Here is a 22,978-nt window from a genome sequence, read left to right on the forward strand (position 1 = left end):
TTTACCAAGTTCTTAAGTTTTCAAAGAGGTTAGAATGCCAAATTGCCAATCTTTCAAGTTCTAACCAAAGGAGTCATCCAAACTTCTTCCAAATACCATTTAGAAGTTGTTGGAATCTTAACAGAACCAATTCAAAGCCAAAGTTCACCTCTCCCAATTCAAAATTTTTCAAGAAAAACTTGAAACTCGAATTTTAGGTTCAAGGCCAATTCAGTGAGATATAAACACTCAAACACCTTCCTCATGTATCACTGAACCTAACCCGATCATTTCCAAGCTTTGAATCTTCAAGAACACTCACCCAGAAGCCACGGTTGGTTCAAACAAAAACTAGCACGAATTCCATTATACATGCGTCTTCAACAAGATGTAATTGCATATTTGTGTTTGGTTGGGTGCTCTGCTCATTTCTGGAGCTTTAATTTGAGTTTAATGGCCGTTTGAAGCAACCACCATTTTAGGGTTCTTGAGCTCAATTTTGGGATTCTTTGATTTAGGCAAAATCAGGAAAAAATAAGGGCATATTTGAACTCAGGGGGCAATTTTAAGTCGAACCATGGTCCTATAATTCATTTATATTTCGTATTTCTTAATGTTTGATTTACAGGACCTTTAGCAATGGAGAAAAACTGTAGCTAAAACTTTTAGCTACAGTTGCAGAGAAAAGGCTACGGACGGAGGAAGAAGAAGGAGACGTGGCGATGTCTCATTTGTCCATTCAAATCAGCGCGCGCTGACTTCCTCTTGTAGTTCACGTGCTTCGCTTTCCACGCCACTTGCCATGCACCTCTCCTCTGAGCCATCAGATCTCACTTAAACTCTCATCCAACGCTCCTGAAAGCGCCAGTCCACCATAGACCTTCAGCCTCGCCACACAGGATCCTGGTTTAAGTATTTTCTTAATTAATTTAATTTTCTTTGCATAATTAATTAAAAATACTTTCAAAAATCCAAAAAATATTTTAATTTCACTTTTAGGTTGATAAAATATTTAATTATTTTTTGACATGAAAATATTTTATTTTTATTCATAATTAATTTATTTTGTTAATTAATTAGTAATTGTGTGATTATTTGCTATTAATTAATATCAACCAATCAAAAAAAACCCAAAAAAATATTTTTCTTTTATTATTAAATTGATAAAATGTTAATTTAATTTTTGGACCAAAAAATATTTTAGTTTTCTTCATAATTAAAATATTTTGTTAATCAATTAGTATTCATGTGAATATTTGCTTTTTAAATTATTATTCAACCTATAAAAAATCCAAAAAAATATTTTCTTTTTATGTTTAGGTTTATAGTTGTATAATATAATTTTAGACATAAAAAGAATTATTTTTTATTGTTAAGTTTAATTATTTGTATAATTATTTGTTTAATTAGCATTATTAATTGACTTAACTTCATTAAAAAAAAACACAAAAAATATCTTCTCTCAGATTATTTTCTTTTGAATTTGATATTGTCATATAACCTTTGTGTAAGTTTTATTTTGATTACTGTTACACATATCATTTGAATTTTCTCACTTCATCCAAGACTTCGAGATTATTTCTCTGTTGTCTTTTGGATTTGTCTGTTTTGTTTGGTCTTCCATTTGCTGTAGAAATCTATAAACAATTACTGGATGATCATGGAATTGCCGAAAGCTGTGAGCTTATCCAATGTTCTTTTCTGCTGGTGAGGATGCTTAATATCTGTTGAGATCCTAATTTATTCCAAGCACATCACTTGAGGATCACGGTAACACCTCAAACTCAGAAATCCAATTTTCTCATTCTTCGAGGTAAGCCTAAAACTCAATCAACTGTTTTCACAACAGTAATCAATTCTTTTTCAAATCATTCCATTGTTTTTCAAAACAGTGGGGCCTCTCGAATATTAGAGAGTATAAGTCCCTTTCGTTTTTCTTTGTACAGTTTTTGTTTTAACAGAAAACTTTTTCCAAATAAACTTCCAAACAGTTTTTTTAACAAACAAATCTTTCAACTCTTTTTTAAACCATCCACCATGTTTTATGGAAATAAAACAGGGGCCTCTCGAATATTAGAGAGTATAAGTCCCTTTCTTTTTCTTTATACAGTTTTTCTTTGTACAGAAAACTCTTTCAAAACAAATCTTCAAACAGTTTTTCAAAAGCGAAACCTCGCGTCTGTAAATAAACAATCAACCATGTTTTGTAAATATACCATGGGCCTCCATGTAGGTATAAGTCCCAAGCCCTTTTGTACATACTCACTCTAGTACATGAAATTAGGTATTTCATTGTACGCCTTTTGTACATATCTCAATCAATGTGTTTTTTAACTTTGAATAACAAACCAAAAATGAAGGTTTTCTTTAAATCTTCCCAAAAATATACCATGGGCCTCCATGTAGGTATAAGTCCCGAGCCCCTTTGTAAATACCTGTTTACATAGCTGTTGAATAAATTCAAATGGACTTCTCCCCGAGTGTGAGTCCCAAGCCCCGTGTATACAAATGGATCATGCTTACAGGTATATTTCCTTCATAAACTCCATTATATACACACACTCTGTCATATATGTATAACTGTTCATATTTGTTCATGTACTTGTTCATGTTTGTTCGTACTTGTTCATATGTGTGTTTGTGTTATATATGCTTATTCAACTTAGTACAACACTAGGTTCCCCATAGCCTCCTATTGGGCTTCGTGCAAAGAATCTCCACTAGTTTAGGTTAGGACATAGAGTATGGTTTCCCGGTGAAATCGCTCTAAGAGCTCAGACCAACTATACCATGCCTCCCCTTGGGCTTTGTACAAACGAGTGACCCTCCCATAGCCTCCTCTTGAGCTTACAATGCAAGGACCCCGGATTGTCCCTCCCATAGCCTCCTCTTGAGCTTACAATGCAAGGACCCTCGGATAGCCTCCTCTTGGGCTTCGTACAAGGACCCACGGGCTTCTTATAAGCATCCCCAATATCCAAAACAAATACCCTAGGAGATTAGACATTTTTCATCTCTATGCTAGGAGTATCTCTTATATATCATCACAAACAATCAATCAATCAAAATCAAACCTTTTTGCCACAAGGCTGGCTAATCAATCAAACTGTTTTACCACCGTACTGGATGATTAATCAAAGTTTTTGTCACAAGGCTGACTTCATTGAAACTTTTGCCACAAGGCCGGCTGATTAATCAAAGTTTTTGTCACAAGGCTGACTTCATTAAAACTTTTGCCACAAGGCTGGTTAAACAAACAAAAACATCTTTATCATTCTAAGCACCCTAAGTGGCATGGCCCCGGGCTTATAATGAAAAGATTTTTAAACAAAATCAAACAGATGTATGTGATGATATAGATTAGATACATCTAGCATTTAGACGACATTTGTCTATTTTTCTTTGCTTCCACTAGCATAAGTGGGAACTACGATTGCTCTGACTTTCTCAACATCCCTTTGAGAATACGTAGGCACAAGGTCGATCCTTGGCGAGCAAAACAAAACAAAACAAAACAAAAAAAACCATTCAAACCTTAGCACCCGTAGACCCCGAGCTACAGATGCTCTGATTCCCTCTAGGGGATATGTATGCAGAGGATCGCGATGATCTTTGCGAGCATAATCAAACAAACACCTTAGGTCCCACCTATTTCACAAGAACCTCCACCACAACAAGAATGGAATAAACAAAACAAAGAAACCTATAGAGTACTATAGATACGTTGGGTGCTAATACCTTCCCTTCGTATAACCAACCCTCTTACCCGGAATCTCTCCCCCACTTTTAGGTTATTGCAGCTTTTTTCCTTTTCCTCCTTTGGAAATAATAAAAAGTTTGGTCGGTACAAAGAAAAATCATTTTTTTTGAGCACTCGAGCCCAAAGAAGGCATCAGGTGTCTCATCCACAAAAAAGAGGCACAAAAAACGATTTTTCGCCCGCGACACCATCAACAAAGCATAACAACAATTTCAACTTCGCAACGATAAACATCAACACATTATGCCAACTTTTCATCATCACAACCACTAAAAAATACGACTTAATATGCGACTCAATTATATTAAACTTTCGTCACAACAAGGTTATCAATCAATCATAACAATATTTTCATATTCACAACTATGTCATCAACACATAATAATATTCACTTCACAATCACAACAATTCAAAATGTAACTCAATATGTGACTCAAATACAATGCATATAAATGTGGTACCATTTGGAGTAAAACTTTGCCATTTTCAAACCAACGTCGTGGTTGCCATTTTCAAGCCGCTTCAAAAATACTTTGTGGGTCGAACTATGTGAAGTGAAACGGTCCTATTCCGATATTGTGTTTGATAAAATATTCTATATGCTTTGTAATACATGTAACATACATGTATTGAGTGATGACAAATTATTCAATTAGTTCTTAGTATATAGTTTTACAAAATATATAAAATTAACTTAAATGTATCATACTATTAACAATATTAAAAAAATAATATTAAGATTTTCAGGGATTTATAATTCGTATATTTTGTATATCATTTAAATTTATATATAATTTATAATAGTAATTTAACAGTTATAATCTATTTCGTTAAGTGTATGACTTTAAAATTAAAAAACTATTTTTTTTTTTTAAATTTGTATATCAGAAGCGATGTAAAGTGTATCTTCAAATTTCTCCCCCAACCCACTTTAAATTACTTACGTCTAAATAATTTATAAATGAATCCAAATACCTAAAAATTGTAAGACTATATTGTAAACATCATTTCCTCCATTTTTAATTCAATAATTACTCTTTTTATTTTTTAATAATAAGAGAATGTAGAAATGTTAGACACTATTTAATTATGACAAATGAATTTATTATATTGAAAATTTTCCAATTTTCACCGTTTTTAAAAAATTCCGTTTATTAGCATTTTATCATTTTTGTTTTTTAAGAATAGAAAAACATATATAATACTGATATACCAAACTAATATATTTTATGATTTTATCATTTTTAAATTTATTCATATAAATAAATAATATAATATTATTTTTTATTTTTTAATGTCTTTAACTAAAACAAAATTTATTTCATTTATAATTTTAAAAGTTTGATTTTAGAAAAAATATTAGATATAATATGAAAAATATCTTTTAGGAAATTTTAAGGTTTTTTATATTGGGAAATTTTAAAATTTTTTATTGTCTGTAACTAAAATAAATTGTAAGGTTTTTTTTTCATATTTTATTTTAGGAAAATATCTTTTATTCTTTTAAAAGTTTCCTTTAGGAAAAAGTATTAAACATAATATGAAAAAACATATATAAAGAAGGATAATTATTTTAGACGAATTTTTCAACATTAAATTTTATTAAAATAAGTTAAGATTGTTACTAAATTCAAAATTTATAACTTTACTATGATTGTTTATTTATTTTAATCTTATTTTACCATTTATTTGATTTTATTTCCATAAAAAATTATATTAAAAAGAAAAATAAAGTAATATTTTTATGTATTATCAAATATACATATATTCAAATATAAATACTAAAGAGGAAAAACATAATATTAAAAGAAAACAAATATAAATCAAGAGAGTTTGGGATCTTGAAAATCTTCATAAATTTGTGATATATATACGAGACTTAATTAATATCTACACAAGAAAACTTATAAATTTGTGATATATATACGAGACTTAATTAATATCTACACAAGAAAACTTATGTTTTTACCTATATAGTGAAATTTGAGAGTTTCTCACAAATACATTACATCAAAACTTTAACAAAAATGACTTTCCTCCCAAAAGTTCCTTATGCCTTCCTTCCTTCAATCAACCAAGAAACTAACTATAATGATGATGACAACAATGTTAGTATGAAAGTCATTTTCTTCGGCAACAAATATTACAAATGGAATAATATCCTCTACTCTACTGAAGGTGCTTGGTGTGTAGGCTCTTCCAACAATTTCTTAATGTTTCTTGACAACAAAGGTCGTCCTTTTCTTATAAACCCGTTTTCCAACACTTTCATTGGCGTCCCACCTTTTACCGACTCATTTATTCGAGGTGCAAATATTCCTTCTTATTCCTATTATGTTCAATACCTTCGCAACACCTTTGTTTCCAAAGTGGCAGTGATGTCTTTTCCATCTCCTCTAAAATACACTATTGCCATTATGTATGATTACCCATGCAAGATATCTTTTAGCAACAACAAAAGTACTTCGTGGGTCGAACTATGTGAATTGAAACGGTCCTATTTTGATATTGTGTTTGATAACAATATTCTATATGCTTTGGATGAAGATGGGTTTATTGAAGGATGGAATTTTTGTCATCAAGAGGTTCCAAAAAGAATTTTTGAAGTTAATCATCCCACCATGGTGATAGATAATGAAGAAGAGAAGAAATTTCCATTTGATAAGTTTTCAACAAAATTTTATTTGGTGAAATCAAAAAAGCAATTCTTGTTGATAGAAAGATTTATTGGAAATTTCGTTAATACTAAAGATTTATTGAATATGTGTTCCAACACTTCATAAGTAGCATATGAGATTTACTATTAAAATGATTAACTAACATTCCAAAAATATTCTTATATGTTTGAACTATTTTGTTCGGTCTAGAAAAAATGTACTTACATAAATTTTAAAAATGAAATTATAATATTTATAGTACAAATTTTTTATTACCAAAATTATCGTATTTTTTAGAATAAATTTTAAGAGTTTCCCACACCCTTACCAGATATGCCAAATCAACACTATATCAACATTCTATTAAAAAAAAAAAACAATTTCCTTTTTTTTCTTTATAAAAAAAAATTATATCAGATATTAGAATGTGTTTTAAATATTTTTGTAAACTTTAATATTATCCAATAGACCTTTAATATATTTTGTCATTCATGTAACATGTATTGAGTGATGACAAATTATTCAATTAGTTCTTAATATATAGTTTTACAAAATAAATAAAATTAACTTAAATTTATCATACTATTAACAATATTAAAAAAATAATATTAGGATTTTCAGGGATTTATAATTCGTATATTTTATATATCATTTAAATTTATATATAATTTATAATGGTAATTTAACAGTTATAATTTATTCGTTAAGTGTATGACTTTAAAATTAAAAAATCATTTTTTTTTAAAATTTGCATATCAGAAGCGATGTAAAGTGTATCTTCAAACTAGTGTCTTACCTGTGCGTTCGCACGGGTACCCGTCTGTCTCGCGCATTGGGTTTTAGGGCACTTTAATAAAATAGGGAAAATGTATATATATATATATATATATGTGTAAGTTCATATAATAAGGTAAAATATTTTAAATAGGTTAAAAATACCTGTTGGACCTTATAGTTGGTTAATATATCTAAGTTAATAGGACATTAAAGTTTATTGGGCCTTAGAATTCTAGCCTTGGTGCAGAAAACCTATTTTTATTGTTAGACCTAATTTGTTAATAGGCCCACAAAAGAATCCTATTATTGGTATTGTTACATAACGCTGGCATTTAAAATGAAAGTAACGTTGGATTCATAACTCTTCAACGTGTTGGCAATCAAAGAGTCTGTCTTTGGCATTGTTGGTGTAAGAAACGCAGGGTTGGGTGATAAGTGTGAAGAACAAAATGTCGCAGCCGAGAAGGTATGTGCATGTGTTACTGTTTATGTTGTTTGCAGAGTTTATCATAAGATATTCATCCATTTAGAGGTCGCAATGTTGTTTTGATTCCAGTTCACCCGATAGGTTGGAGTTGCAAACTCCATGGAAGCGGCTCACAGTTGAGAGGATACTGAGTGGGTCACATGAGAATGATGATGTTATGGAGGAATGGAAGAAACAACATGAAAGATTGAATCGTGTCGACGATGCTGGTAAAGTCTCTGTAGAGGCTGCCAGGATTGTTGAAAATAAAGGGTAATCTTATAGTGTAATTTTGTTTTTTTGTATTGAATTCCATTTAACCTCGACAAAATTGAATGTGTTTCCGGAATAATGAGTTACAACTTAGTTTAATAAATAGTTTGTATGTTATTGTGTTGAAGGGATGATGGAGATGGGATTGAATACATTATGATATCTTCTGATAGTGAGAGGTAAAGTTTATTTATAAGTGATAGGGAATATATTATAGTTATAGGTATATTGATGCTGTTGTGTTTGCATTGTGCTGTAAATGTGGTCTTAATTTCAGGGAAATGAGTCCTGTACAGTGTAATACGGTGAACTGACTTTTTATCAATCGAAATGTCGCGGTAAGCAAGAGTCGCCACCGACTTTTATTTTATCCAAACAATATTCGGAAAGGCAAAAAGAAACAGAAAAAAACCTTTTAAGAAATCTAAGTTCGGGGGGTAATTTATGCAAAGGGAAGGTGTAAGGCACCCTTTGCATCCATGGTTTTCCATGGGCTCTTAATTGCTTTGCTTGCTCGTTTGTCTTTAGAAAAAGTAGATGAAAGAAAAAAAGTGGACTTTAGCTCGTAAATGAGCGTAGTCAGTTTTTGAAGAATTGTGAGAAAGAATATGAAAATTGAGCATTGCAAGGCAATTAGGGGCAATTACCTTAAACTCAGATGATAGGTCTCTTTTTAGCCTTTCAGAATGAAAGGGTCTATCCCTGCCATAAGAGGGCAGGAAGCCTTTCGTTTGGAGGTTGAAGGGTCGTCGAAGCATCCTTTGCCATAAGACTGTCCCATACCATAGAAGGGCAGGTAATCTAAGGAGAGGATCAGAATAAGCCATTTTCGTTAGGCAACCAGAAGATACCTCAGCCTTTTTTCGTAGGCAACTTTCAATGGTCGAGGTCCTTTGTGTACCGAAGGCAGCATCATTTAGGGTCGTGACCTTTTTATCGGGGCAACATGGCTGAGGTATCCTCGTATTCGAGGGACTTGGCTTATTCTGCAAAAAACACAAGGCAACAGGCAACAAGGCAACAGGCAACAGAGAGAGGTTACCCAAAAGCGTGCGTGTGTGCACCAATCACGTGATTATATTCAATTATATTATCTTGTAAATTAGCGACTCTAAATTCAATTCATGGTTGTCACTCCCTATTTTACTAACCACGCAGATAATATAAGGCAAGAAACAGTAATATGGGGGAGGGAAATTGTAACCAGCGGATCCCTTAATAGGGTTTGACACAAGTAATAATTAAACAGAAAAATAAAAGGTTAGGGTTTAGGGTTACCAAACTCGTGGCTTTGGCAATTTGACAAACCCTGGAAAAGGCAAACAAAATAGGGTGAGTGCATTTATCGGTTCGAAGGCGAACACAGTCAACCCTAAAAATAAGGATATAATGTATTTAAAATAAAAATAAACAAAAATACTTAGCTTGATTTGATCTGATATGGTTAGTGGGAAGCCTTGGGGTTAGCTCTGAAAAGGCAAAGGCAGAAAAAAGATGAAGGCGACACAAACCCTAATTTAAAAGATAAATCAAATATAATTTAAATTAGACTGAATAGAACACTTAACTTCGTGTTTTGAGATTGGCGCGTATTCGGAAGGCATCTGGAAAGACAATCCTGAAAAGGCACAGAAGAAGAAGATTTTTAGTGTATGGCATGATCTTCGTAAACCCTGATTAGGGTACGAACTTAAATAAGAAGCACGAACAATTTAATTAATTATTGGTCTTGCGACCTAATTAATTAAATCGGGATAAGAAAATAAAATCGAGTGCGAAAATATTTTTTATGATTTTTTATGAATTTTTATAGAATATTTTGAATTATAAAAGAAATGACTTAATTAAAATAAACAAATAAAATATTAATTATTGTAAAAAAATGTTTAGTATAATCTTAATGAAATAATAATAATTATTTTATTATTATAAAAAAAAATTATAAGAAAACCAAGTTTTATGAGTAAAAAACAAAAAAAAATAAAAACAAAGTGTATATATATATTTATAAATACAAAAACTGGTTGTGTAATTTTAAATAAAAAAAAAAAATTAAAAAAACTTAGCTTTTATTCTGTGTGGCTCGCCCAGGGAGGTCCATGGTGCACTCTCCAATTCACATGCGTTGGATTCATGATCTCTTTGATCGGATGGCTATAGATCAAGAGCGCGCCATAGATTTGCGTGGACAGTCCGCACGCTACACACGCGCCAAAACCTTTTCAACCGAACCAATGAGGTCTTGCCACCTCCTTGTCTTCTTCAACCTCACCCCCAATTATTTGCTACGAACTGTCAGCCACGGATTAGCTACGGTTTTGCGTCAAATTCTTCGTAGTAGATCATTCAACCATGTAACCTGCAAGAAAACGAACCAAACACAACAAAAAAACAACCCAGATATAATTTACGAGGTCCTAAGAACTCAATGGGGCCCTTAATTTACACCTAAATTGCCTTGATCCAAGAATCCCCAATTTGAGATTTCTTAGACCTAGCCATGGCAGATCGCCGTACCTGCGTTCAACCTTCGATCCAGTGATTAAAAAACATCAAACACATCACACCAAACAATATTACATAATTAAAACATGCTCATGATGCAAGAATCGATGCGACCAAAGAAATTTAAAGGATGACCAAACCGTGAGGAGAGGGTGACGATTCGTGATGTTCCAGTCCTTGCAACTGATTGGAGAAGCTTCCCTGATATTCCTAGAACGCAATTAGATCTTTAAATCGTTCTGAAAGTGGCTGCCAATGGGAATCCGAATTTGGTTTTTTGCTTGAACTTTAAGACTTTGATTAGGGTTCTCCAATTGCTCTCTCCAAAAACTTGGCTCGTGGTTATGATCAATATATATAGGAGATGGTTTCTAGGTTACTAAAACTTGAATAAATCTTGTGAAATCCAAAATTGTTATTTGTTGGAAATTAGATTTATGAAAGTTTCTAAAACAAGCCAATATTGGTTCAATTTGCTCAAATCTTATTTGGTCCATTAAGAGAATATATTTGATTGATTCTTTGACTTAAAATCAAAACAAATATATATTTCACATTTATTTTACTTATTTTATATAATTTATTTATGATTTAAAGTGATAAAAACCATAAAATAATTAAATAAAATAATAAAAATAACATGACTCTTGCTTTGGGCGTTCATGGGCTTATGATAGAGATTTGATGGAAAGAATATAGGCCCATTTGGAAATGTTTGGAGTTTTGAACCTTTTCTATTCACACATGCCTTTGAAAATAATCCAACTTTGACATGTCTTATCTCTCTCAATTATTGAGGTATGGAAGTATTCTAGGACTTTTTAGAAACCTTAGGGAGTCCTCTAACCAGTGTCTTTGGTCTCATGTCAAAATTATTTTCCATGCTCATTTTATGTCCTTTTGAAAAAAATATCTTTTTGTTGACTTTTGAAAAGGACCTATAATGTATGAAGCCATATCTCTTAAACCATTGACCTATGAGCTCTGATTCTTGGACCATTGGATAGAGGAATGAATTCCCTTCAAAATAAGCTTTAGTGGAAATTTTCCTGATGAAGTATGAATATTTGGTGAATTTTCAAAGTTTGGTTGACTTTTTCAGTTCATGCCAAAAATAGTAACTTTTGACTTTTGACTTTTCTGATCTTTCCTTGCATCATCATGATCAACCCTTGATCAAATGATGATTTTAGGGTTACGAGGATGTTGTTGACCAAATATCTTGAACTTTGACTGTACATTGACTTGAAATGACCATTTTGCCCTTGAGAGTCGACTATTGACCTAATCAAGGTTTGAGGGACTCAACTTGCCCTGATTGGCTTGAAACCTTGCATGGAGATTCTTTGGGATGTTTGTGACCCTATGGAACCACCTTGAGCCATTGATTCAGCGATTTTCTTTTGAGTGAACCAAACCCTAGTTCAGAGCCCTGTATAGGAGAGTATGTCTAGGAGCTTTATGTACTGATTTATATTGGGATGAAGAAAAAATGTATGGGCAAATTTTGGGGTATGACATACAGGAAGAGTTCGAAGAAGCGTACTGGACTCGTGAAGTTCATGATGTAAAGAAGTTTTGCTCAAATGTTATGGTAAGCAGTGTTCAAAGTCTATAGTTGTTGGCACACTGGTGTTATACAGAGATGTAATGTAACTGATATTGTATGTCAATGAGTGCAGTATATTCCTGCAGAAATAGTAGAGAAATGTGGGCTTGCTGGAATGTCAGAGATTACCCTCAATGATGTGGACAACGGGTACCCATATGAGTGCAATGTGAAGAAGAGGCCAAAAAAAAAAATGAAACATATTTGTATGGAGAATGGTTTGACTATGTAAGGGCAGCGGAACTGAAAGTAGGTGACAAAGTGCACTTTGTGATTTATTACCCGCCAGTGTTAGATATTATGGTAACAGTGGAGCGCAGTGGTGATCGTTGATAGAGTTGTTGGTTACGCAATGTTTGTGGTGGATGTATAGGGCCGTTTTTTAGCAGTTTGGTTTGTATGGGATTTATGGTTTTGTTTTTTTTTGAAATGGTGGATGTGAACCAAGATTAACAATTATGGCACTATGTATGGTTTTAAATTAAATATTATCAATTTTGGTTGTAAGTTTCATGGAATGAGCCAAATCTGCCATGGTTTTTATGCAAAATTGATTACCATTCTGTTTTAAAATTAAGTATTGTTTATTATAAGTATTGAACAGGATATCTATCAAACTTGATCAGAATAGCGTACCTAATTTCATTATTGTTGGTATAAGTTGGGGTATGGTTCCTGTAAATGGTAGGCTATTAAATCTAATAGGTAAACACACAACAATGGACATATGAATAGTTGAAAATTCAATTTAATAGTATATGTTAAAGAGTAGTACGATAATATTAAATGGTTATAAAATAGTTGTAATGTGTTATATTATATTGGGATGTGAAATATCAATTGGGTTATGGGCAGTTATTGTTTTTCGTGAGGCATATAAATAAAACGAAAACTGTTTTGAAGTGATGTAAATGCAAAGAAGACTAATTGAACAATTGCATTGAATTCTATTGGACGGTGGAAAAGCTGCAGGTATGTGAAGAGTCCATTTAGAGTGTTATATAAGTAATGTGTAGGAAGTTTGAAAGCACTAAAAACTGAAGCATTCATCATTACTCTGGAACCAACAGTGTAAGCTGCGAATTTCTGAAAATATGGAAGGAAGAGTTGATCAAGCAATGAGAGGTAAAGGTAAACATATCATTTCAAAGTTTGCTCTGTTACATTTTGAATTTAAAAGTTATATATGGTTGCATGCAGGCGAAGAAAACTCGGTGAACCAAATGGCTGTGGGGAAAGCTGTCATTTCTGATAACTCTGTGTATGTTTGAATTAGCTTATGTTGAGTATACGTTTTATGCTTGAATTTAGAATGTTTGATAACACATTTATTTATTGACCATGCTGTTTGTTTGTATAATGTTCCAGATGCCATGAACCGGTTGTTGAGGATTTTAGTTGCCATGTAGAACAGCCTGCTAAGTTACAATATTGTATCTGGAAGCAAGATGTGGTCAACGGGAAGATGGCTCAGTCATGTCTTCTTGTAAGTTATTATTCGTTTTAAGCTTATCGTCTTTCCCTATCAGTTAATGGGATTATTTAATGTTGTTTTATATCAATACTGCAGGAAATTCCTGAGCATGTTGTGGCAAGTCGCTGGCTCCATGGAGCAAGGTTTGTAGATTTGGTTGACTGGGAAAGGGAAGTCAGGTATGAATGTGAAGTTCATCATACCGAAAAGGGTCAGATGTTCTTAGGGCGTGGTTGGTACAAATTTGCCAAGGAAAGGTGCCTGCTTGATGGAGACTCTATGGGCTTCAGCGTTAAGGATCCCATCAGCAAGGAGATACTTGTAACAATGTTGAAAAATTGAAAATGATGTAAAAGTTTGTTTTAAGTATCTAACTCTTTAACTTTTTGTAATTTTCTGGTGGACTTAGGTCCACCTTTATATTAATATATAAGATTTTGGTATTTAGATGTTATGCTATATATATATATATATATATATTATTTCTGTTACTTGCATTGCTAATATGCTATTAGTAATATATATTACTGCTGTTACTTGCAATACTAATATGCTGTTAGTAATATAGATTACCGCTGTTACAGATTTACTCTGATCAATTTTAAAAACTTAGACATTGTTAAAAACTTCCTTATACACAACATTTGTAGTTTTCTCCCTGAATTTCTTTTCTTCATCATGTATCAGTATTTTGATTCCCTTTTTTGTTGTTACTCTTGACAATGCGACATAAATCTGGCCATGTGTGAATACATCTTTCGGTAAGTACAAACCAACGTTATCCAATGACTGTCCCTGTGATTTGTTAATTGTCATAGAATAGGAAACTATAATAGGGAACTGTCTCCTATTCAGTTTGAATGGCCATGGTGATTGGGATGGTGACATATCCATTCGAGGTATGTAAACCAAATTTCCCAAACCTTTACCACCCATTATTGAAGCCTCCAATACATGGGCTGCCATCTTTGTTATACACAGCCTTGTGCCGTTACACAAACCTTCAGCTTGATCTATATTTCTCATGAGCATTATAGGTGTCCCAACCTTTAGTTTTAAGTGATGGTTTGGCAATCCTGATGTTCGGAGGGAACTTAGAAATTCTGGCGTGAGGATATCAACTACTGCTGGGTCATGAATCTCAGACTTGTCAACTGAATTTGCGCTGTAGTAGTCACGAATCTCTCCTGCATTGTTGACTGAAAAAAATTAGTAAAAGCAAAAATTAGATTAATATAATCTATTAAATTATATATTTTTGTTGCTTAACCTGGCATCAAGTTAAGTATATGGTCATTGATCTGATCAACAATCTCCAGTGTAGAGGCAAGTATCGCTCGACTTTTAAGGTAATCAACACATTGGAAATTATTTATGAAATCAGGGTATATGGTATTGACAATGGCCACAATTGGATCATCGAATTCTGTTATCGAAATATCAGGTGGTATGTTGATTTCGGCGGTGCCGTCATTAGGCTCAGATATTCGGCCCTCTCCTATTCTTAAAAGCCAATCTGAAAACTGTGCTATCTCATTTTTGTCAGTCTGTGTTGATCCTGTTCGTAGCCGCATGTTTCTTGTCAATGTTAATACCTCAACTGAATGCCATGTGTAAGATGCATTTATGGCACAGTGTACAATATCGGAACGACTGCCTCTGGGGACGACAGGTAAAATCTGTCTAAAATCGCCCCTGAAAACAACAACCTTTCCACCGAATACATCAGTTGAATTTTTGTCTGCACTCATAACATCTTTCAAAGTTCTGTCAAGCGATTCTATTGCATACTTATGCGCCATTGGTGCATCATCCCATATTATAAGCTTTGTCTGTCGTAACATGTCTGCAACATCATCGTTGAATTCAACCTTGCAAGTAGAATTGTCCATAGTTGGTACCGGTATCCTGAACTTTGAATGTTCAGTTCTACCTCCTGGAAGTAACAATGATGCTATACCGCTAGTTGCAACAGTTAAACATATATCGTGTTTTGATCTTAAAGCAGCTGCGAGTGTTCTCCACATATATGTTTTTCCGGTACCACCATAACCATGAAGGAAGAAAACCGCAGGTTTTTGAGACTCCACAGCGTGGATGATTTTTTCATAAATACTTCTTTGCTCATCTTAGGAACATAATATTGATTGTAGAACGGTGTTAGAATAATTGATTCATAGAATTTCAAAGCGTAAAATAAAATGAATTTAATTGACGCAATAGTTACCTGTAAGAGCAGCAAACAGATTTTCAAATTCTGAGTTCATTGATGCTGTATCATAATTACGCTCATCATATATGAGCCTGTTTCCCAACTGTTCAAGAACATAAGCATCCGAATATGGAATAGGACTAAAATCCTTTAGTGTCCTTCTATTTGCCTGAAGCAGTTTCTCAATTTCTATTAAAGTCAAATTTTGTAACTCTTCTTGTGTGAGGACCAATTCTGCATTGATATGAGAAATTGAGTTATAATACTGTTGGTAAGTCATCTGTAGGCTGTTATTAACAAATTGTTTTGTTTGCTATTCTATTATGTCTAACAAACCTGGATTAGCAGCCAATGCTCTTTGTGTATGTAAGACACCATCAGATAATAGGAGCCAAGTTTGTTCCCAAACATGTGCAGGGCGATTAACAGCACCGAACAAAAGCATGATAACAAACAGTTTTCGAAGAAAATGACCAGTCCCCCAATGACTTGCCTCCTTTATAGCAGCTATGTATTCTTTGTCGTCTTCAAGAAATCCCATTGCAAAGCATGCATCTCTGAATGTATCATACTGAATGTTATCCACGGTCCTGATTTCCTCATATGTTGTTGGTCCTTTTGCCACCGTCAACATCATGCGCAGGTAAAATAGTTCACCAGTTGTTGGCGGAACCCATATGAGACGTCCAATGGTGAAGCCTTTTTTCCGCGGTTTCCATTCTCTCTTTTTTTGTGGTAAACAAACTTTGAGACAAATTGACCATAAGTTAATGTTTGTGCCTCTTCATATTTAGCATTTGCTACCAGCCATGCAGTAAACATTGATTCAGTCACACTTGCAGTTTCCAGCATATTTTCCATGCGTGCATAATCTGTATAGTATATAGGTTTCTCCCCAACCAAATGATAGAGCATACGTTCCACAGCTGGTTTTCTGCCATGAATATTGTAAGAGTAAATGCGCCAGCATGCTTCACTGGGTGAGACATACCTGCAGTCGAGATATTGTTGGATCTCATCAACAGGTTGATTGCTATTTGTTGAAAGTGCTGCTGTTATTCTGTCATAGCCTTTATTGATATATTTGAAAAGATATTTTATGGAAGTACTCTGATTACACCATTCCATGTTTATATGTGCCTGGTATTTCATAAGAAATCTGGTATTATATGGAACCACATGTCTGTTGTCCAAGGTGATACCATTTTTTTCAATAGTGAAGGTTTTTGATCTTCTCCTATACAACGGATATCCCTCTGCATCAACAATAGTGTGTTCAATAAACTTTTTGGGATAGTATTTAGAACATCGTCCATTCTTCATACATTGTGAGGTCACGCGAGCAAGGCCACATGGTCCATGCATCATATGTGCCTTAACCAATTTGTATAAATTGGGATGAATAGTCGGGTCGGGAATTTCAGCAGAAATGATCTTGTCTATGTCAGATGATGTTGGGTATTTGCTCTGAGGGTGTAGGAATATCAAGATGTGAGCATGTGGCAATCCGCGCTTTTGGAATTCAATGGTGTACATATCTATTAAATTGAAAGTTAGTTTGATGTAATATTTTGGTTCTACACAGACACATGATTGAAAAGTAGTATAATTAAATGAAACAACTTACATGCAATCACTTTTCCAATGACATGGTGTTTTGTAATATCATCCATGAGGGTATCAAACTTTATTTTGAAAACTTTTGAAATGATATCTGGCCTATCATGGGGTTGTAGACCTGTGCCTGACAATGCTCTTTTAATTTCAGGCCAATTTGGGTTGCAGGTAAAAGTAACAAATAAATCAGGGAATCCCAATCGACTTGAAATGGCCATACCGTCAAATTATAGTTGATCCATATATCTCTTGCTACCAACAAATGTTGATGGCAGAACAACTCGTTTTCCTCGCTTTTGGTGTTCATTTCTTGTATCGCCATCAGTTTGAGCGGCCAAATTATTATATTTGCCCACTCTTAATTTCGATTGATTATCTCTCAACCAATTCAGTCGTTCGGATTCCATCATAGCATAGCCGTCGACTAAGAATTGTTGAAATAGGCGTCTTGAGTAAAGTAGTGTTTTTGCCTCTTTGCGACGTTGTTGTAACCGGTAAGAAAACCAATCCTTAATGCTTTGACGGTTTCTCCTAGTGACCTTTGTTTCATGGCGATATTTGTGCATTATATTTTTCCTGTAACCATCTTCCCCATAAGGAAATATAAGAGGATACTAATAAGCCAAATATGTTGGGTGAAACTCATCTATTCATTGCAAACCACCATTGCGGCGCTGAATTAAGATGTCCCTTTTATCAGCAGAATCAATGTCTCCCACAATGAGTGCAGCCACTTCTGAGACAGTAGGTTTGTTGTAAACACGACCATCTTCGGATCTATCAGAAATAAGCCTGAGTTTTAAATCTGTGAAAGAATTTGTCCTTAAAACATCCCTTGCCATTCTAAAAGCTTTGGCATGAACATTGTGCTGATCTAACATCATCTTGAGCTTTTTGACAACCGGTCGCTCGATGCCTTTGTTGTCCCTGTTTATTTTTCGCAGCCATGAATAAATAGTTTAACATAATATTTTTATAAAACAATTGTGTAATTATGTCTGAGCATGCTTACTTGAAACATTTTATTCTGTGTTCAACTTCATTGTCCGTGTCATAGATGTATAATTGAGCATATTGCGGAGGTTGCCCTGTTTCTGGCAGCAGTGTACCAATTCGATGACAGGTCTGACCCTGCAGTCTCAAAGTAGGGGGTCCACCTCTTTTAGAATATGTTGTGTCGAACTTCATTCCAGGGGAAGTGAATGAGAACATTGCGTTGTATGTTCGTATGTTAGCCTGGTAGTTTTTACTATCTGAATATGTTTTATTAAATAGAAGATCATGCAACACCTGTGGAGGTTGCTCAAGGAACGGAAGAACAATTTTTCCTCCACGGCAACAACGATAAAAGCGAGGAGTTGCTGTAATTTTGTGTCTATTCACTTTTTCTTGGTACCACATACATGCTTGGCAGTGTGCGCATTCATAACTTTGGTCGCCAATATCGTAATATTCTGAAAGAAGAAACCACAATACTGAATATGTCTATTAACAGAAGAAGTGTACATCATTTGGTTATCAGTGTATGATATGGAAATACCTTGAAGATGGGCCTCCTGTAATTGTGTCGGGTCTGAATCTTCGTCAGAGCCGGAACTATTAGAAGAATTTAAATTATTGTCAGAGTTGGAGTCATCATTGTCTTCATAATGAGATTCAACAGACACATTATGATTTGAGGTAGATGGATGATCCATGGACTGACTTGACATATTATAATTTGAAGTAGATGCATGATCCATGTTCTGACTTTGACTAACAATGTTGTTTGTATTTTGAACCCTACTAACTTCAGTATTGAACAAATTTCTCAATCTTTTTCTGTTATCCAAGATTATTTTCCTTCTCTTTCTAGCCATAGCCGTTTCAATAGTGGTTTCATATGTTACAGAAGATGTAAAATTATGATTTAAATGGGAAGTGAGGTTGCTTGATCTGACACGGTTTCGATAATCCCTCTTTGCTTTAAGAATAAGCTTTCTCCTCTTTCTTGCAATGGATGTTTGAGGAGCAGTGTTTTTAACAACATCTGTTTCCATCACAAACACAAAAGTAGGATGAATAATAATACTACAAATAAGATTGATTTGTATAGATTTATGCACACAATATGAGATGTATAGCATGCTACTTCATGATTTTGAATACTAAAAGTTTACAGTTTCTAATTGAAGGGGAATTGGTGGGTTCAAATGTCATGAATGCAGTATTGATTTTAATTTTTCTTTCATACTTGAATATATATGAAGTTGGAACTGAATATGAATAGAATGATGGTTATAGATTTAAATTACCACTTATCCCTCCCTTATAACTGTTGTGTGTGTTAAATGTATTTAATTTAATCTATACAGGTTATTTATAATATTTTATTTGATGGATGTGTTACTCTTTTAAAAAGACTTTAAGTCAAAACTAATATTATAAGTAAATAGAAACTGAACAGTTAACCCACTTTCTGCATGTACCAAGTACTTGTTTCCTATTGCACTGAATAGAAGTTTAGCATTGCAACTGCCTGCGGTTAGGGTTCCGACAATGGCATCTTCACACGGTGGTCCTTCTGTGCGGATTCCCTCTGATGATGAAAATGATTTCAGGTATGAGTAGATAATTTTATTTCACCTTTGCTTTGCCGTACAAAATAGGGTATACTGGTATACAAAATATGGTAGTGTGGTAATAACAGTTAACAACATTTAGTGATGGGTGTAGTATCAGTATAGCTCAATGTTGTATTATGTGTGGTATTTGTCAAGAAATCAAATGTGACTGAATGACTATTGTTGGTTTTTATTGTTGGATTGTATATCCCGTCGTTGCTCGGCATATGACTATTGCTTAGTAAAGAATGCTTCATATGCGGTTTGTTTTTAATCCATATTTGATGTTGGAACAGCGATGATCAGGCAATGGAAATCATAGAACATTTGGTAAAGGAAACAGGGTACGATCCTAAGGTGGAAAGAAAACGCAGGAATAAACAGCGCAATGTGCCCCCTGGTCGTGTTGTGTCGAATGTTGATGTTGTCGCACAAAATAGCGCAAGGGCTAAAAGCAATCCCAATGCAGGACCTATAAAGATAAAAGAGGAATCAACAGACATTGACACAAATGAAATCAAAGTTTCTGAAGTTGGTGAACCAAGTGGATCAAAAGAGGGTAAGAAACAAAAGGGTAAAGTGGTGAAAAAAGCAAAGGTGGGTACAGACATTACTGTAGACAGTTCTACAGGGGCTCAAAAAATTTTCTAGAACACCCATGTTACAAATGCTAAATCTACACAGCAGAATGTAATGGTAAGGAGATATTTGAATATGAGCATCATGTTATTGAAAATGTAAATAGTATATATTGTTAATAGTTACCTTATTTCTTGTATGCAGCATTTCCCTAAGGAAATCGCCAAAATATGTCTCCGTCGCTTTCAAGATGAAATCAACCTGCTGGATGTGAGGACGAAGAACATTGTTACCTGTCAGGTTCACAAAGCTAACAGAAAAGGAATACCCCAGCCATATAAAAAGTACATGGCCCTGGGATGGTACGAATTCGCCAAATCTCTTAACCTGCGTAATGGGGATACAATAGCGTGGAGTATGCTGCGATTCTCTCCGTATATCTATGTGAAGGTTGAAAGACAATGAAGAAACTGCTGCTATTTGCAAACCGTGTACTATACCTGAATTTTAATGGTTATATTATATGTTGGGAATGTTATTTTGGTACATTGTGTTATATATATTCTGCTACATGTTATTTTGTAAGCACTTTATCCAGAATGGGAACACAGTAATATTGTGACCATTGGAAGATCTAATATATAATCGTTTTCCGGACAAATTTTTTAAGTTCTCCTATTGTCGCGGGCGAAAAATCGTTTTTGTTTCCTCTTTTTTGTGGATGAGACACCTGATGCCTTCTTTGGGCTCGAGTGCTCAAAAAAATGATTTTTCTTTTGTACCGACCAAACTTTTTATTATTTCCAAAGGAGGAAAAGGAAAAAAGCTGCAATAACCTAAAAGTGGGGGGAGAGATCTTTGGGTAAGAGGGTTGGTTATACGAAGGGAAGGTATTAGCACCCAACGTATCTATAGTACTCTATAGGTTTCTTTGTTATGTTTTATTCCATTCTTGTTGTGGTGGAGGTTCTTGTGAAAAAGGTGGGACCTAAGATGTTTGTTTGATTATGCTCGCAAAGATCATCGCGATCCTCTGCATACATATCCCTTAGAGGGAATCAGAGCATCTGTAGCTCGGGGTCTACGGGTGCTAAGGTTTGAATGGTTTTTTTGTTTTGTTTTGTTTTGTTTTGTTTTGCTTTGTTTTGCTTTGTTTTGCTCGCCAAGGATCGACCTTGTGCCTACGTATTCTCAAAGGGATGTTGAGAAAGTCAGAGCAATCGTAGTTCCCACTTATGCTAGTGGAAGCAAAGGAAAATAGACAAATGTCGTCTAAATGCTAGATGTATCTAATCTATATCATCACATACATCTGTTTGATTTTGTTTAAAAATCTTTTCATTATAAGCCCGGGGCCATGCCACTTAGGGTGCTTAGAATGATAAAGATGTTTTTGTTTGTTTAACCAGCCTTGTGGCAAAAGTTTCAATGAAGTCAGCCTTGTGACAAAAACTTTGATTAATCAGCCAGCCTTGTGGCAAAAGTTTCAATGAAGTCAGCCTTGTGACAAAAACTTTGATTAATCATCCAGTATGGTGGTAAAACAGTTTGATTGATTAGCCAGCCTTGTGGCAAAAAGAAGTTTGATTGATTGATTGTTTGATTGTTTGTGATGATATAAAAGAGATACTCCTAGCATAGAGATGAAAAATGTCTAATCTCCTAGGGTATTTGGTTTTGGATATTGGGGGATGCTTATAAGAAGCCCGTGGGTCCTTGTACGAAGCCCAAGAGGAGGCTATCCGAGGGTCCTTGCATTGTAAGCCCAAGAGGAGGCTATGGGAGGGACAATCCAGGGTCCTTGCATTGTAAGCCCAAGAGGAGGCTATGGGAGGGTCACTCGTATGTACAAAGCCCAAGGGGAGGCATGGTATAGTTGGTTTGAGCTCTTAGAGCGATTTCACCGGGAAACCATACTCTATGTCCTAACCTAAACTAGGGAGATTCTTTGCACGAAGCCCAATAGGAGGCTATGGGGAACCTAGTGTTGTACTAAGTTGAATAAGCATATATAACACAAACACACATATGAACAAGTACGAACAAACATGAACAAGTACATGAACAAATATGAACAGTTATACATATATGACAGAGTGTGTATATAATGGAGTTTATGAAGGAAATATACCTGTAAGCATGATCCATTTGTATACACAGGGCTTGGGACTCACACTCGGGGAGAGGTCCACTTGAATTTATTCAAAGCTATGTAAACAGGTATTCACAAAGGGCTTGGGACTTATACCTACATGGAGGCCCGTGGTATATTTTTGGGAAGATTTAAAGAAAACCTTCATTTTTGGTTTGTTATTCAAAGTTAAAAAACACATTGATTGAGATATGTACAAAAGGCGTACAATGAAATACCTAATTTCATGTACTTGAGTGGGTATGTACAAAAGGGCTTGGGACTTATACCTACGTGGAGGCCCGTGTTTTATTTACAAAACATGGTTGACTGTTT

General features: G+C 34.3%; 2 protein-coding genes across 2 annotated transcripts; one reads left to right on the forward strand and one right to left on the reverse strand.

Moving 5' to 3' along the window:
- The first annotated feature begins 5,766 nt into the window (after window positions 1-5,766).
- Window positions 5,767-6,522, forward strand: LOC131605107 (uncharacterized). The gene has a single exon (XM_058877503.1). It carries the CDS (start codon window positions 5,767-5,769, stop codon window positions 6,520-6,522), a length of 756 nt encoding a protein of 251 aa, XP_058733486.1.
- Window positions 6,523-14,109: 7,587 nt separating this feature from the next.
- Window positions 14,110-16,346, reverse strand: LOC131605108 (uncharacterized). Its single transcript, XM_058877504.1, has 4 exons — window positions 16,049-16,346; window positions 15,728-15,946; window positions 14,771-15,628; window positions 14,110-14,699 (listed from the first exon to the last, which is right to left on the reverse strand). The coding sequence occupies exons 1-4, from the start codon at window positions 16,344-16,346 to the stop codon at window positions 14,110-14,112; spliced, it is 1,965 nt and encodes a 654-aa protein (XP_058733487.1).
- Window positions 16,347-22,978: the final 6,632 nt, after the last annotated feature.

This window comes from Vicia villosa, linkage group LG5, assembly GCF_029867415.1.
Source record: "Vicia villosa cultivar HV-30 ecotype Madison, WI linkage group LG5, Vvil1.0, whole genome shotgun sequence".
In the NCBI taxonomy this organism is placed as follows: Eukaryota; Viridiplantae; Streptophyta; class Magnoliopsida; order Fabales; family Fabaceae; genus Vicia; species Vicia villosa.